General features: G+C 38.2%; 1 protein-coding gene across 10 annotated transcripts in view; it reads right to left on the bottom strand.

The window, feature by feature from the left end:
• ULK2 (unc-51 like autophagy activating kinase 2) overlaps positions 1-17,414 on the bottom strand; it is a 178,814-nt gene that overhangs the window by 33,946 nt on the left and 127,454 nt on the right. For all 10 annotated transcript variants that reach the window (XR_010321043.1, XM_064279347.1, XM_064279349.1 and 7 more), the window contains 2 exons: positions 6,519-6,662; positions 1,187-1,395 (listed from right to left, as the gene is read on the bottom strand). Coding sequence is in view for 9 of the 10 variants with exons in the window: in XM_064279347.1 (XP_064135417.1) it covers positions 1,187-1,395; positions 6,519-6,662 (353 nt within the window). In the remaining variant the exon portion in view is untranslated. The remainder of the gene's footprint in view (positions 1-1,186; positions 1,396-6,518; positions 6,663-17,414) is intronic.

Below are 17,414 nucleotides of genomic sequence, written 5' to 3'. Positions count from 1 at the left end.
AAAGGACATTATCAAGGAAGTCTTGACAACCTACAGAATGGGAGAAAATACCTGGAAACCATACATCTGATAAGGATTTAATATCAAGAATATATAAAGAACTCCTACAACTCATCAACAAAAAGGGAAACCACTCAATTAAAAAATGGACCAAAAACGTAATAGACATTTCTCCAAGGAAGATAATACAAATGGTCAATGAGCACATAAAAAGATGCTCAATATCGTTAGGCATCAGGGAAATGTAAATGAAAACTACAATGAGATACCACTTCACACCCACCAGGGTAGCTATTATCAGAAAAAATAGAAACTAACATGTGTTGGGGAGGATGCTATTCCTGGTGAGAATGTAAAATGGTGCAGCTGCTGTAGAAATGTTTGGCAGTTCCTCAAAAAAGTTAAATATAAAATAACCATATGACCCAAGAATTTCACTCCTAGGTATATACCTGTAAGACTTGAAATCAGGGACTCAGACAGACACTTCTATACCAGTGTTCACTGCAGCATTATTCGTAATAGTCAAAAGGTGGAAACAACCCAAGTGTGCATCAACAGATGAATGGGTAAACAAAATGTGGTCTATACACGCAACAATGAAAAATGAAGTTGTGATACATGTTACAACATGGATTAACCTTGAAAACATTATGCTGAGTAAGTCAGACACAGAAGGACAAACATTGTAGGAGTCCACCTATATGAAATATGTAGAACAGGCCTATGTATAGAGACAAAAGTTTATTAGTGATAACCAGGTATTGGGAAGAGGTAGGGATGGGAGTTATTGCTGAAGGGGTACTGAGTTTCTCTTTGGAGTGATGTACAACTTTTGGAACTGGACAGTAGTGATGGATGCACAACATGGTGAAAGTAATTACTGTCACTGAGCTGTATACTTAAAAATGGTTAAAATGGCAAACTTTCTATTATATATATTTTACCACAATGGAATTATAAAAAACACAAAATATGGCACTTCCTATGAACCAAAACTTGTTATGGATGAGAATCATTACCGATGTTATTCTGAAAATATATCAGTGATGTTTATCAAATACAAACAAAAAGTTAAAGAGAAAAAAAAACACTACTCAACAGTATTTTTTCTTTCATCATCACTAGAACACTCTCACATAGCGTCAAAGATTACATGAGCACAACACAACAGTCTTTCCTCTACCTCCATCAGTGTCTCCTCAGGCAGTTCAGGAGCTTCAAAGGTGATGAGCCCCTCTAAGCTGGGGGGTGAAGCACCATAAGGCATGTACCTCAGGCTGGGAGCTGCCTCTGCTCGTGGAGGGGAAGATCCTGAACACACACCAGGTGGGGAGCCCATACACACACGGCCACTCGCGGAGCAGAGGGAGCCTCCAGAGCTGCTGGACCCCACTGGAAGGAAACAGAACACACAGAGCAGTTTCCTGAGTTAGTCTGAGAAGTTAGGGACTTTTGTATCCACTTCTACTTTTACTTATTGAATAAAATCTATTATTAATAATGAAAAAATGTTAAAAGCCAGTAATCCCCTATTTGAGCGTATCAATGATTTTTATTTTTCCATGCTTACCCATCTGTCAGTTTGTTGTGCTATGGTGGTTTGCATGTTGCTATGATGCTGGATGCTATGCCATTAGTGTTTCAAATAGCAGCAGGGTCACCCATGGTGGATAGGTTTCAGCAGAACTTCCAGACTAAGAAAGACCAGGAAGAAAGGCCTGGGAAGGCAATCTACTTCTAAAAATTAGTCAGTGAAAGCCTTATGGATCACAACAGAACACTGTCTGACTCCCTTGCTTTGGCTATATCATTAGGAAGGATCGATAGTTGGAGGAGGACGTTATGTCTGGTGAAACAGAGGGACAGTAAGGGTGAGAGAAACCCTCATGAGATGAACTGGCACAACAGCCGCAAAGATGGACTTGAACATGCTGGTGATTGTGAAGACGATGCTATGTTTTATTTTCTTGTCCATAATGAATGGTGTTGCATTCACTGTCAAAAGGAACATTTCAGTATCTATCCTGAAGTATAACGGTGTCAGTGATAAGATAATATCCATATGCCTACAAGGAAGACCAGTTCGATACAGCTATTATTCAAATTTACACACAACCACTAAGGCCAAAGATAAAGAAATTGAAGATTTTTATCAGCTTCTGCAGTCTGAAATTGATCAAACATGCAGTTAGGATGCATTCATTATTACTGCTGATTGGACTGTGAAAGTTGGAAGAAAAACATTGGTAGTTGGAATATAAGGCCCTGGTGAAAGAAAAAATGCCAGAGATCAAATGAAAGAATTTTGCAAGACCAGTGACTTCACTGCAAATACTGTTTTTCACCAACATAAACAGCGACTATACACATGGACCTCACCAGATGGAACACACAGGAATCAAATCAACTACATCTGTGGAAAGAGACAATGGAAAAGCTCACTGTCATCGGTCAGAACAAGGCCAGGGGCCGACTGTGGAACAGACCATCAATTGCTCATATGCAAGATCAAGCTGAAACTGAAGAAAATCAGAGCAAGTCCACGAGAGCCAAAATACGACCTTGAGTATATCCCACCTGAATTTAAAGACCACTCAAGAATAGATTTGATGCGTTGAACATTAATGACTAAAGACCTTATGAGTTGTGGAATGACATCAAGGACATCATACATGAAGAAAGCAAGAGGTCATTGAAAAGACAGGAAAGAAAGAAAAGACCAAGATGGATGTCAGAGGAGACTCTGAAACTTGCTTCCAAATGTCAAGCAGCTAAAGCAAAAGGAAGAAATGATGAAATAAAACCACTCAACAAACAACGTCACAGGGCGGCTCCAAAAGACTAAATAAGGTATTATAATGACATGTGCAAAGAGCTGGAGATAGAAAACCAAAACGGAAGAACATGCTTGGCATTTCTCTAACTGAAAGAGCTGAAGAAAAAATTTAAGCCTCCAGTTGCAATAGTGAAGGATTCTATAGGGAAAATATTAAACGACGCAGGAAGCATCAGACGAAGATGCAAGGAATACACAGAGCCATTACACCACAAAGAATTAGTCGATCTTCAATCATTTCAAGAGGCAGCATGTGATCAGGAACCAATGGTACTGAAGGAAGAAATCCAAGCTGCACTGAAGGAACTGGCAAAAAACAAGGCTCCAGGAATTGACAGAGTATCAGTTGAGATGTTTCAACAAACGGATACGGCACTGGAGGTGCTCACTCATCTATTCCAAGAAACTTGGAAGACAGCTATCTGGCCAACCGACTTGAAGAAATCTGCATTTACGCTATTCCCAAGAAAGGTGATCCAACCGAATGTGGAAATTATAGAACAGTATCATCAATATCACACGCAAGCAAAATTTTGCTGCAGATCATTCAAAAGTGACTGCAGCAGTATATTGACAAGGAACTCCCAGAAATTCAGGCCGATATCAGAAGAGGATGTGGAACCAGAGATATCGTTGCTGATGTCAGATGGATGCTGGCTGAGAGCAGAGAATACCAGAAGGATGTTTACTTGTGTTTTCTTGACTATGCAAAGGCATTCAACTGTGTGGATCATAACAAATTATGGATAACATTGCAAAGAATGGGAATTCCAAGAACACTTAATTGTACTTGTAAGGAACCTCTACGTAGATCATGAGGCAGTTGTTCAGACAGAACAAAGGAATACTGAGTGGTTTAAAGTCAGGAAAGGTATGCGTCAGGGTTGTCTCTTTTCACCGCACCTATTCAATCTGTATGCTGAGCATATAATCTGAGAAGCTAGACTCTATGAAGAAGAACGGGGCATGAGGATTGGACGAAGGCTCATTAACAACCTGCATTATGCAGATGACACAACCTTGCTTGCTGAAAGTGAAGAGCACTTGAAGCACTTACTAATGAAGAGCAAAGACCACAGCCTTCAGTAAGGATTGTACCTCAACATAAAGAAAACAAAAATCTTCACAACTGGACCAGTAAGCAATATCATGATAAATGGAGAAAAGACTGAAGTTGTCAAGGATTTCATTTTACTTGGATCCACAATCAACAGCCATGGAAGCAGCAGTCAAGAAATCAAAAGACACACTGCATTGGGCAAATCTGCTGCAAAGGACCTCTCTAAACTGTTAAAAAGCAAAGATGTCACCTTGAAGACTAAGGTGCACCTGACCCAAGCCATGGTATTTTCAATCACATCATATGCACATGAAAGCTGGACAATGATTTAGGAAGACCGAAGAAGAATTGATGGCTTTGAATTGTGGCGTTGACGAACAATATTTAATATACCATGGACTGCTAAAAGAATAAACAAATCTGTCTTGGAAGAAGTAGAACCAGAATGCTCCTTAGAAGCAAGGGTGGTGAGACTGCGTCTTAGATACTTTGGACGTGTTGTCAGGAGGGATCAGTCCCTGGAGAAGGACCTCATGCTTGGTAAAGTACAGAGTCAGTGGAAAAGAGGAAGATCCTCAACCAGGTGGACTGACACAGTGGCTGCAACAATGAGCTCGAGCATAACAATGATTTTAAGGATGGCACAGGACCGGGAAGAGTTTCATTCTGTTGTGCAGACGGTTGCTATGAGTCGGAAGCAACTTGATGGCACCTAACAACAACAACAACAAGGTTGCCATAAGCAGGAGCTGACTTGGTGACAGCTATCATTTGGAAACCCTGGTGGTGTAGTGGTTAAGTGCTACGGCTGCTAACCAAAGGGTCAGCAGTTCGAATCTGCCAGGCGCTCCTTGGAAACTCTATGGGGCAGTTCTACTCTGTCCTATAGGGTCGTTATGAGTTGGAATCAACTCGAGGGCACTGGGTATCATCATCACTATCAGATGTAGACTTTATAGTCATCATCATAGCTACCCTTTTTATATTGTTTTACAAAAATTTATATCATATACCTTTCTCCACGTTGCTCCATAGTCTTCATAATTATAAAACTTAATATATGCTAGTGGGTCACTAAATCTATATATGTAATTTCCTTAGCTAGTTTAGTCCTCTAACCTGGGGCGTTTATACTGTGTCTGATTTTACAAATCACAAATAACACTGAAATGAAATACAGTTTTCTTTTGAAAGATTTCTTTGTTATAAATACTCCAAAGTAATATAAACAGGAATGGGGTTACCACTGGTTAAATATTGTAAACATTTTTATAGCTCTTCGTAAAAATTGCCATACTGCTTTCTAGAGCACCAGTGAGTAAGCACACAGATCCCACTACAGCCTCAACACTGGGTGTTATACTTTTTTAAAAGTTGGCTTAGTTGATACACATAAAATGTTACTTCCTTCAAATGATATTTTCTTACGTAAAATGGTATCTTATTATTTCTTATTTAAGAGTTTTAATAATCTTAAAAGATCATTACCTCTACTTCCTCTCCTGTTTTCTTATATTCTTTGCTTATTAATTTATTGATATCTTGAATAGTAAATTATTTAGCATAACAGAACTTAAAGGATACAAGGTACAGTATTAATATGGTATCAAATGATAACTGATTTCAAGTTCAATCTAAATACTTTTAAAATTTGATATTAATAACCTACTTATAGAGTGCTATTGTTGTTAGCTGCCATCAAATCAACTCTCACTCATGGTGACCTTAAGTACAACAGAACAAAACATTGTCCAGTCCTGCATCATCCTCACAATCGCCAGCATTTTGAGTCCATCGCTGTGGCTACTATGCCAATCCATCTCACCCAGGTTCTTCCATGCCCTCACTGGCCTTCTGCTTCACCAAACACAATGTGCCCCTCTAGCAACTGATTCTTCCTGATGACATATCCAAAGCAAGTGAGTTAGACAATATTTTGTGAGCTCCATTAAGGTTTTCACTGGCTAATTTTCGGAAGTAGATCACCGGACCTTTCTTCCAAGTCTGTCTTAGCCTGGAAGCTCTGCTGAAATCCAGCCACCATGGGTGACCCTGCTGGTATCTGAAATACCAAAGGCATAGTATCCAACCACCACAGTAAGTATGCAAGCCACTGCAGTGTGACAAACTGATAGAAGGGTGGTAGATTTATAGATTATAGATGAGAAACAAATCTATTAGTCTGTCTATGTCTAGGAATACATGCAAAGATTGGGACCCAAAGTGTAAAAACAACCAAAATATACCAAAATTCCTATTATCTTCAAAATATTTACTGCATCTACTATAATACTATAATAAGCCTTCAATATAAGCTGAGAACCACTATATGTGCATAGCTGCTTCATCATGGGGCATTCACATTTATATGATTTTTATAATACTATCCTATATGTAACAGTATAATATATACATATATAGCACTTTTACTTTTCAAAAAATGTTAAATAAATGTCTCATTTACTCCTTATAACCCATTAAGGTAAAGAAAAAGTTATCTCCATTTCACCAGCAAAAAAACTGAAGCCCAGAGAGATAAAGTGACTTATCTTACAGTGGTAAGTCATTATCAGAACATCACACTCCAAAAACTAGCTGAAGGTTGTAATAATACCTTACCTGAAGTCGTTCTTGTTCGAAGGACCATATGGGTACAAGCGGGGGCCGTGGCACTATGTGGAGGTGACCCCACAGTGAAAAGGACGGCCCTAGAAGTTGCTGCTGCTGCTCCCATAGGAGGTGTCAGTACAACGCCACAGGGTCCTGCAGGAGTTACAATAAAAAGTTTACAAAATGGTACATTACACCTTGATAGTGTTTATCTCTGGGGATGAGATTACAGTAAGGCTTTCATTTTCCTGTGAGGTATTTTTTCAAAAAAGTATTACTCTTAAAATCAGAAAATTTGATACAGTATATCCATTAAAAACATTTCATACATAAACACAGATGTATATGGTTGGATACTGTCCAAACGGACTTTACGTGGTGCATGGCTGTACACAGAAAACTTCTACATCTGAACAACAAAAAGACAAGTAACCTAATCAAAAACTGGGCAAAGGACATGAACAGACACCAAAGAGGATATTCAAATGGCCAACAGACATGAAAAGATGCTCAACACCATTAGCTATCAGAGAAATGCAAATCAAAGGCATGAGATACTATTTTACTCCCACTAGGATGGCAAAGATAAAAAAAAAATCCAGAAAATAACAAGTGTTGGAGGGGATGTGGAGAAATTGGAACCGTCATTCATTACTGCTGGGAATGTAAAATGGTATAGCCATTGTTGTAAACAGTCTGGTGGTTCCTCAAAAAACTAGAGGTAGAATTGCCATCTGACTCAGCAGAGATCGAGCTATATGGAACAGTAGGTGGAAAATCCCCCATATGTCAAGCCAAGAAGAATCAATAAAAATTATCTAAAATGTTTTCACACCCAAACATCTGAAAAACTTTACATTTCTGAGACCACAGAATGGAGGCAGGTGCCAACAACACGAATCATAAATTCAAAAGAAGACATACTGAACCAGATACAGGGGGAAAAAAAAAAAAGCCTCTCAGTGTCCACCTACTCTGCAACACAGCAAAACAAAAGTAAAGCTTCTAATTAAAACAGTGGAAGACAGAGTTCATAAACATCTTACTGGGAGCAAGTACACAGTAAGTAGAAATTAATCATACAGTACTGCTCCCTGTGTGATGCAAACAGTTAAGGACTGAGCCAGCAAAAGGTTGGTTGTTCAAAACCACTCAGAGAGGCACTTCGGAAGAAAGGTCTGGTGATCTGCTTCTTGAAGGTCACAGTCATAAAAACCTTACAGAACATGGTTCTACTCTGACACACATGGGGTTGCCGTGTTCACTCAAGAGCAACTGGTTTATTGTTACATAAGATATATAAAATGACAGTTACTCTATTTAATATAATATCTTTATGATTTTATTTTAGCAGGTATAAAAGTATTTAAGGATCTTCATGGTTAAAATGTAACACTCAGTCATCCGAATGATCTTTTCCCTAAGGTCTTAAGTTTCTTTATCAACAGTTTTTATTTTCAGGAACTGAAACTTCATACTCATGTCAATGAGAAACATTAATAACAGGCATGTTACTTTGATCTTAAGGCTTTTCTTTCCCATGAAACCAAATATTAACTGTAAAAATTCCTGACCAAATCCTGTCAGAGGCTTTTTTTTTTTTTTTTTTACTGTTCAAAGCCAGGCTTTCTGAACTTAAATTTCAAGAGGTGGAAGGAGGGCCAGAGATAACCTTATGACCCAAGATAACAGTTGATCTCAGTACGAGGGGGAGGGCAGGGTTCAGTCAATCATGTTAAGATTGGCGAATGGCTGATCTTCTATTCTTCTCCTTCCTCTTCTCTTCATAAACCTCATTGTAACTGCTTTTATTTGGAATCAGAGTGGTATCCCTATATGCATATAGAACAACTGCTCAGAATGAACCTTATATCTCAGTTTCTTTGAGTTTTGGTTATTTTTAACACTGAGAAATATAAATTGGTATAATTTCAAATGATAATTAAAATTCAAAAGAATTACATGTGGAAGACAGAAAGGAAAGGAAGGACATAAAAAGAAAACTCCAAGTTATCAAAGATGCATTTTATGCCTAAATACTCTTTAAGAAAAAAAATCTGGACTCACATACATTAACTTCTACTTAACTTATAATGTATATTCATGTAGAATTTACAAGCTCTGTAAAATTTATTTACAAAGGAGAATGAGACACAATATGGTCATTCAAGCAAGCTGTTTTCAAAAATTGTCCCAGGAGTCTAGGAAGATGGCGACATAAACAGACCATCTTACTGACCCTCCCCAACAAATAAAACAAGAAATATATGGAAACACTGCTTGGATTTCAGAGACTCTGAATTGAGGAACAGAGAAAAGGAGTGGGAAACTACAAAGAGGCAAGAAGTAACAGATCAACAACATGCACATGCAGCAGGAACATCGCTTTTCCCACCACCCGTCCCCCTCCTCCAAGGCACACAGGCCTCAGGCTGCTGTGAACTGCAGAAGTGGTGCCAGAAGGGGAGCCCACTTCCCTAACCACCACAGCCCCTGCCTGTACAAACAGATAGGACCCCAAGCTTTTGCTCTAAAATCAACAAGGCAGACTTCCCCAAGGGTCCAAATACCACAAGTGGATGACTTTAAAAAAGAGAAATTTATTCTCTCACAGTCTAGTAGGCTACAAGTTCAAATTCAGGGCATGGGCTCCAGTGGAAGGCTTTCTCTCTCCCTGTTGGCTCCGGAGGAAGGTCCCTGTCATCAATCTTCCCCCGGCTGAGGAGCTTCTCAGGCGCAGGGACCCCAGGTCCAAAGGACACACTCTGCTCCCAGTGCTGCTTTCTTGGTGGTATGAGATGCCCCCTCCACCCCTCTGCTCCCTTCTCTTTCCTGTTATCTCTTGTAAGATAGAAGATGGTGCAGGCCACACCCCAGGGAAACTCCTTTTACATTGGATCAGGGGTGTGACCTTAGTAAGGGTGTTACTATCCCACCCTAATTTTCTTTAACATAAACTTATAATCACAAAATGGAGGACGAACAACACAATACTGGGAATCATGGCCTAACCAAGTTGACATATATTTTCAGGGGACACAATTTAATCCATGACAGTAAGCAAAGGCCAAATACTCTGCCCCTCTAAGAGTTTTCTGCAGAAAGTAGTACAGACAAAACCACTAAATACTGGAGAAAACTGAAAAAGTTAACATGCTTGAAAATTACAACACCCCAATAAAAAAATCACAAAACACACGAAGAACAGAGAAATAATGGCCCATTCAAATGAACATGACAAAGGGAGTGAAAGTGCATCTAGGGATGTCCAAATAATGGGAAAAAAAAAAAAAGGGAAGAATATGATACAACTACATTAAATATACTTAAAGAGCTAAGGGAAAACAAAGGGTCACTATGAGTCAGAATCAACTTGACAGCAAGGGTTTGTTTTTTTTTTTTTTTCTTTTTTCTTTAAGGGAAAACATAGAGCTAAAAGAAATAAGGAAAACATTGCATGACCAAAATGACGATCTACGACAAGACTTACTGCCTGTGAAAGGGACAATAACTGAAATGAGAGATACAACAGAAGGATTTACCAACAGATTTAACCAGGGAGAAGAAAAAAATCAGCAAATTGGAGGATAAGATAGTTACAATTGCAGTTGCTGAAGAGAAATGAGAATGGAGGCTCAAGAAGGCTGAGCATAGTTTAATGGAATTCTGTGACAACAACAAGAGGCCTAATACATGCATCACGGTAATTCCAGAGGGGGATAAGAGAGAGAAAGGGACAGAAAGAATATCTGAAGACCTAATGACATAAAATTTCCCCAATCTAATGAAGGAAATGAAACTACACATCCAAAAGCCTCAAAGAGCTCCAAGCCAGGATAAACCCAAAGAGATCTACACCAAGACACGTCACAGTAGTGCTCAAAAAGTACATATAAAGAAAGAAACCTGAAAGTAATGACAAGAGAAGCAAACAGTCATAGACAACGGATCCTCAATAAGATAAATTGACTATTTCTCCTCAGAAACACTGGGGGCCAGAAGGCAATGGAATGATATGTTTAAAGTGCTGAAAGAAAAAAACTGTCAATTAAGAATACTATACTCAGCGAAACTATTCTTCCAGAATGAGGGTAAAATTAAAACATTCCCAGACAAACAGAAGCTGAGAGAGTTCATAACCACCAGACCAGACCTGCAAAAAATACAAGAGTTTTGTAGATGGAAGGAGAAAGACACTAGAAAGTAATTCAAAGCTATACATAAAAAGAAAGATCTCTAATAAAGGGAAATGCATGGACAAATATAAGGGCTAGTAATAAGGAATTCATGTTTGGTAATTCTAAATGTTTTGTCCTTTGTATTTTTTTAATAACAAATATATAAAAAGAAGAATAAAATTATGTTACAGGGCACATGAAATATAAAGATGTAATTAGTGATAATAACAACAATAGGAGGGAAGGAATGGTATAGACACAGAATTTTTTGTATATTACTTAAGTTAAGCTGGTACCAACTTACCTGGAACGTTATAAATACAAACCATTAAATGTAATATTCATGGTAACCACTAAAGAAATACCTAAAATACACATGAAAAAGGAAAGAAGGGGACGAAAATGCTCACTACAATAAACCAATAAAACACAAAAGCAAGCAGTAGTAAAAGACAAAGAAGGCTTAAGACACTCAAAAAAAAAAAAAAAAAAACCAAAAAATAAAATGGCAAAGTCACTTATCAATAATTACAGCAAATACAAAGGACTAAATGCACCAATCAAAAGGCAGAGTGGCAAAATGGCTAAAAAAACATGATCCAAATATATGCTATTTATAAGAGACACACCTCAAACCCAAAGATAGAAATAGGTTGAAAGTGAAATGATGGAAAAAAATATTCCATGAAAATAATAGCCAAAAAAGAGTGTGGGTGGCAATCTTAGAATCAGACAAAGTAGACATTAAGACAAAATCTTTTAGAAGAGATAAAGATGGACATTATATAGTGATAAAAGGATCAATTAATCAAGAAGACTAAATGATCATTAATATATATCCACCAAACATGGGGACACCTAAATATATAAAGCAAACACTAATGGAATTGAAAGAAGTAGTAGATAGTACTACAATAATAGTTAGAGACTTCAATATACCACTTTCACTACTGGATAAAACATCTACAAGAAGATCACCAAGGAAATAGAGGACTTCCATGACACTACAAACCAGGTAGACTTAATAGACATATAGAGAACACTCCACCCCAAAACAGCACAATATATATTCTACTCCAGTGCACAGGGATCATTCTCCAGGACAGACCACATATTGGTCACAAAGCAAGTCTTGACAAATTTAAAAAGACTGAAATCACACAAAGCATTTTCTCTGACCACAACGGAGTGAAGCTACATCAATAACAGAAAAAAAAAAAAACATGGAAAATACACAAACATATGAAAATTAAACAACACGCTAATAAACTACCAATGGGTCAAGGGGAAATCAAAAGAGAAATCACATATTTCCTACAGTCAATGAAAATGAAAGCACAACATACCAAAATTTATCAGATGCAGCAAAGACAGTACTCAGAGGGAAACATATACCAATAAATGCCTACATGAAGACAGAATAAAAATCTGAAACTGACACAGCCTAATTCAACAACTCCAGGAACTGGAAAGAGAAGAGCAAACTAATCCTAAACATTTCAGAATTAGGGAAAAAAGAAAGATCAGAGCATAAATAAATAAAATTGAACACAGAAACACAACAGAGGGAATCAATAAAACCAGAAGTTGGTTCTTTAAAAAGATGAATAAAATCAGCAAACCTTTACCTAGACTGGCAAAGAAAAGATGCAAATAACCAAAATGAAAGATGGGATGTTACAATTGACCTGACAGAAATAAACAGAATTATGAGAGAGTATTATAAACAACTGTATGGCAACAAACTGGATAACCTACAAGAAATGGAGAGAATTTTTACAAGCACACAACCTACCCAAACTGACAAAAAAGGAAATACAAAGTCTCAACAGACCCACCCCAAGTTACGAAATCGAATCAGTGGCTAAAAGCCTCCAAACAACAAAAAGTCCTCGACCAGATGGCTTCACTGGGGAATTCTATCAAACGTTTAGAGAAGAATTCACACCAATACTGTTTAAACTCTTCCAAAGGATACAGAAGGAAAGACTACTCGCTAATTCATTCAATGAAGCAAATATAACACTGATACCCAAACCACACAAAGACACCATATGAAAAGAAAATTATAGGCCAGTATCTTCCATGAATATAGATGAAAAAATCCTCAACAAAATACTAGTGAACAGAATCTGACAGCATATTAAAAAAGTTGTATACCATGACCAAGTGGGATTTATTAAGGGAATGTAGGGCTGGTCCAACATAAGAAAATTAATCAATATAATACACCATATCAATAAAACAAAGGAAAAGAACCACATGATCATCTCTATGATGTAGAAAAAGAATTCAATAAAACCCATTACCCTTTCTTAATGAAAGCCCTGAAAGAGACTGGAATAGAAGGGAAATCCCTCGGTATGATTCAGGGCATACATGAAAAGCCAACAGCCAACATTATACTTAATGGAGAAAGACTGAGATCTTTCCCCTTGGAATTAGCAAAAAGACAAGGGTGCCCACTCTCACCACTTCTACTCAACACTGTATTAGAAGTTGTAGCCAGAACACTAAGACAAAAATGAGAAATGAAAAGTATTCAAATTGGAAAAGTAAAATTATCTCTATTCATGAATGATATGACCCTACATATAGAAAACCCGAGTCCACAAGAAAACTTTCAGAGCTAAAAGATGAATTTAGCAAAGTTGCAGGGTATGAGGTTAACTGTAACAAAATTAGTTGAGTTTCTATACACCAGCAATGAGAAACAAAACTAGGGAAATTAGAGAAACGATTCCATTTACAGTAGCATCTAGGAGAATAAAATACCTACGAATAAATCTAATAAAGGACATGAAGAGCTTACACAATGAAAATTATAAAATATTGCTGAAAGAGAATAAAGAAGACTTAAATAAACAGAAAGACGTTCTGTGTTTTTGGGTTGGAAGGTTTAGTATTGTTAATATGTTAATACTACCCAAAGTGATCTACAGATTCAACGCAATCCCAATCAAAATTCCAACAGCCTACCTACAGAAATGGAAAAAACAATCCTCAACTTCATGTGGAAAGGCAATGAAGCTGCCTCCGAGGCTTCCTCTGCTCCACCGCAATTTCCTCCCCGTTCACAGCACCCAACTCAATTGCGGCTCTAACTAGGGTTTGAATTTGGAGCTGGACTCCCGCACACGTGCAAACCAAGACCTTGGCGCATGTGCAGGACCCGAGGAGCCGTGGCCCGGAACTTGACCCTGGACGTGAACTTCATTGGCGAGGAAGATATTCTCCGGCACATAGCTGCACTCGAGCCCATCTGTAAAGCGAAAGTTTCCTTCCTTTACAAATGACTCAGCACCTGGATCTCCGAATATGAACACGGGAGGGATCAGGGTGTTGGAATAAACCAAAACCCACTGCTGCTGAGTCGATTCCGACTCACAGCGACCCTACAGGACAGAGTAGAACTGCCCGGTAGAGTTTCCAAGCAGAGCTTAGCAGATTCGAACTGCCAACCTTTTGGTTAGCAGCCATAGCACTTAACCACTACACCACTAGGGTTTCCAACATAATGAATAGATGCTCAAACTCATTAGCCATCAGAAAGATGCAAATCAAATTCACAATGAGATACCGTTTTACTTCCACTAGGATGGCTCGAAAAGACAAAGTCAAGTATTATAATGAATATGCAAAGACCTTAAGTTAGAAAACCAAAAAGGAAAGAACACACTTGACATTTCTCAAGCTGAAAGAACTAAAGAAAAAATTCAAGCCTTGAGTTGCAATACTGAAGGATTCTACAGGGAAAATATTGTACAATGCAGGAAGCATGAAAAGAAGATGAAGGGAATACTGAGTCACTGTACCAAAAAGAACTGGACAACGTTCAACCATTTCAAGAGGCAGAATATGACCAGAACCAATGGTACTGAAGAAAGCAGTCCAAGCTGCATGGAAGGCACTGGTGTAAAACAAGGCTCCAGGAATTGACAGAATACCAATTGAGATGTTTCAACAAATGGATACAGCACTGGAGGTGCTCACTCATCTGTGTCAAGAAATTTGGAAGGCAGCTTCCTGGCCAACTGACTGGAAGAAATCCGTATTTATGCCCTTCCAAAGCAAGAGGGTATAAAAGAATGTGGAAATTATCAAACTATCATATACAAGTAAAATTTTGCTAAAGATCACCAAAAACTGGTTGCAGATGTACATCGACATGGAAATTTAAGCCAGATTCATAAGAGGATGCAGAATGAGGAATATTATTGCTGATGTCAGATGGATTTTGGCTGAAAGCAGAGAATACCAGAAAGACATTTACCCGTGTTTTGATAACTATGTAAAGGCATTTGACTGTGTGGATCATAACAAATTATGGGTAACACTGTAAAGAATGAGAGTTCCGGAACATTTTTTTGTGCTGATGTGGAAACTGTACACAGACCAAGAGGCAGTCATTTAAACAGAAAAAGGGGATACTGCATTGTTTAAAGTCAGGAAAGGTGTACATCAAGGTTTTATCCTTTCACCATGCTTATTCAATCTGTATGTTGAGCAAATAATCTAAGAAGCTGGATTATATGAAGAATGTGGCATCAGGATTGCAGGAAGCCTCATTAACAACCTGCAATATCCAGATGACACAACCTTGCTTGCTGAAAGTGAAGAAGACTTGATGAACTTACTCATGAAGATCAAAAACCACAACTTCCAAGTATGGAGTGCACCTCAACATAAAGAAAACAAAAATCCTCACAATCGGACCAATAAGCAACGTCATGATAAACAGAGAAAGTATTGAAGTTGTCAAGGATTTGATTTTATTTGGATTCACAATTAAGGCACATTAAGCTACAGTCAAGAAATCAAATGACGTATTGCATTGGACATCTGCTGCAAAAGACCTCTTTAAAGTGTTAAAACAACAAAGATGTCACTTTGAGGACTAAGGTATGCCCAACCCAAGTAATGGTATTTTCAATCGTCTTACATGCATGGGAAAGCTGGACAATGAATAAAGAAGAGCAAAGAACTGACGCCTTTGAATCATGTATTGGCAAAGAATACTGCGTATGTCACACACTGCCAGAAGAATGAAGAAACCTGTCTTGGAAAAAGTACAGCCAGAATGATCCCTGGAAGAAAGGATGGTGACACATTTTCTCACTTACTCTGGACATGTTATCAGGAAGGATCAGTCCCTGGAGAAGGACATCATGCTTGGTAAGGTAGAAAAGGGTCACCGAAAAAGAGGAAGACTCTCAAAGCGATAGACTGACACAGTGGCTGCAACAAGGGTTCAAGCATAGCAATGATTGTGAGGATGGTGCAGGACCGGGCAGTGTTTTGTTGTGCACAGAGTGTGAGTCAGAACCAATTCAACAGCAGCTAACAACAGGATGGCTAATATAAAACAGAAAATAAGAAATGTTGGTGACGATGTGGGGAAACTGGAACACTTACTCATTGCTGGTGGCAGTGTAAAATGGTACAGCTGTTTTAGGAAAGTGCTGCAGTTCCTCAAAAACTAAAATTAGAACTACCATATGATCCAGCAATTCCAATCCTAGGTATATAGACAAAAAGCTTGAAAGCAGGGCCTCAAAGATAGACTTCTTTTAGCACTATTCACAACAACCAAAAGGTGGAAACAACCTAAATGTCCATTGACAGGTGAATGGATAAACAAAATGCAGTACATACATACAATGGAATACTACTCAACCAGTAGGAGAAATGAAGTCATGATACATGCTACATATGGATGGAGCTGGAAGACATTTTGCTGTGTGAAATAAGTCAATCACTAAAGGACAAATACTGAACGATCTCACTTATATAAAAAGACAAGAAAAGCAAATGTATAGAGGCCAATGTTCGTAGTAGTTACCAGGGGTGAAGGGAGAGGGAAAGAGGGGTTAACAATGATGAAAAAAATCACACTGATCAAGGGTAGGGTTGCAAAGCCTATTACTGTAATTGCTGTCAATAAGTTGTAAAAAGCTGAATTGGCAATAGGTGTGTAATGGATATAGATTTACAACAACAAAAACAAAAAAGAATACCTGCTTAGGCTGCTTATGTACAACCAAACACCTCATGGGACTGGATCCTTGTTTTGGAGGTTTATGGTTACGTTTTCATGGGACATTCCAGTTAACTGGCCTAATAACATGTTCAGCACTTTTGTTCTACCTCCTAGTTCACGCGTAGTGCCTGGGGTCTTAAAAACTTACAAGCAGCCATCCAAGGCAGAACAATTGATGACTATTCACCTGGAGCAACAGACGAAGAAGGAGAGTCAGGAATAAGATTAGGATATGGTGGCTAAGTGCCTCCATGAACAATCTCCTTTGTCATGAAACCAAAATAACTGGATGGTGCCCAGTTACCATTACTGAACGTTTTGATCAAAGATTCTATAGAAGAATCCTGATCAAACAGGGGAAACATACAGAACTGAATTTCAAATTCTCATAGGCTCTAGACCTTAAAGCTTAAACCAAAAATATCCTCTGAAGTCATCTTAAAACTAAACAGTAGTTTGGCTTAACTAGTAAAATAGGCCTGCCTTGAGCATTACGCTCTTTTAAGAACTATTTGTATGGGATCAAGTTGACAATAGCAAATTGAAAGATTAGATAGGAACCTTAGGGGGCAGTGAGTTTATGTTAACGAGGGAGGAGCAACTCATAAAATGAGGGCGAAAATGGCTGTACAACTAGAAGAATGTAATCAATGTTCCTTATACATGTACAAACTGTTCAGCTGGTGT

This window comes from Loxodonta africana, chromosome 2 (assembly GCF_030014295.1).
Source record: "Loxodonta africana isolate mLoxAfr1 chromosome 2, mLoxAfr1.hap2, whole genome shotgun sequence".
Taxonomy (NCBI): domain Eukaryota; kingdom Metazoa; phylum Chordata; class Mammalia; order Proboscidea; family Elephantidae; genus Loxodonta; species Loxodonta africana.
The sequence above is the reverse complement of the archived record's forward strand: the minus strand, read 5'-3'. Positions and strand labels throughout refer to the sequence as shown.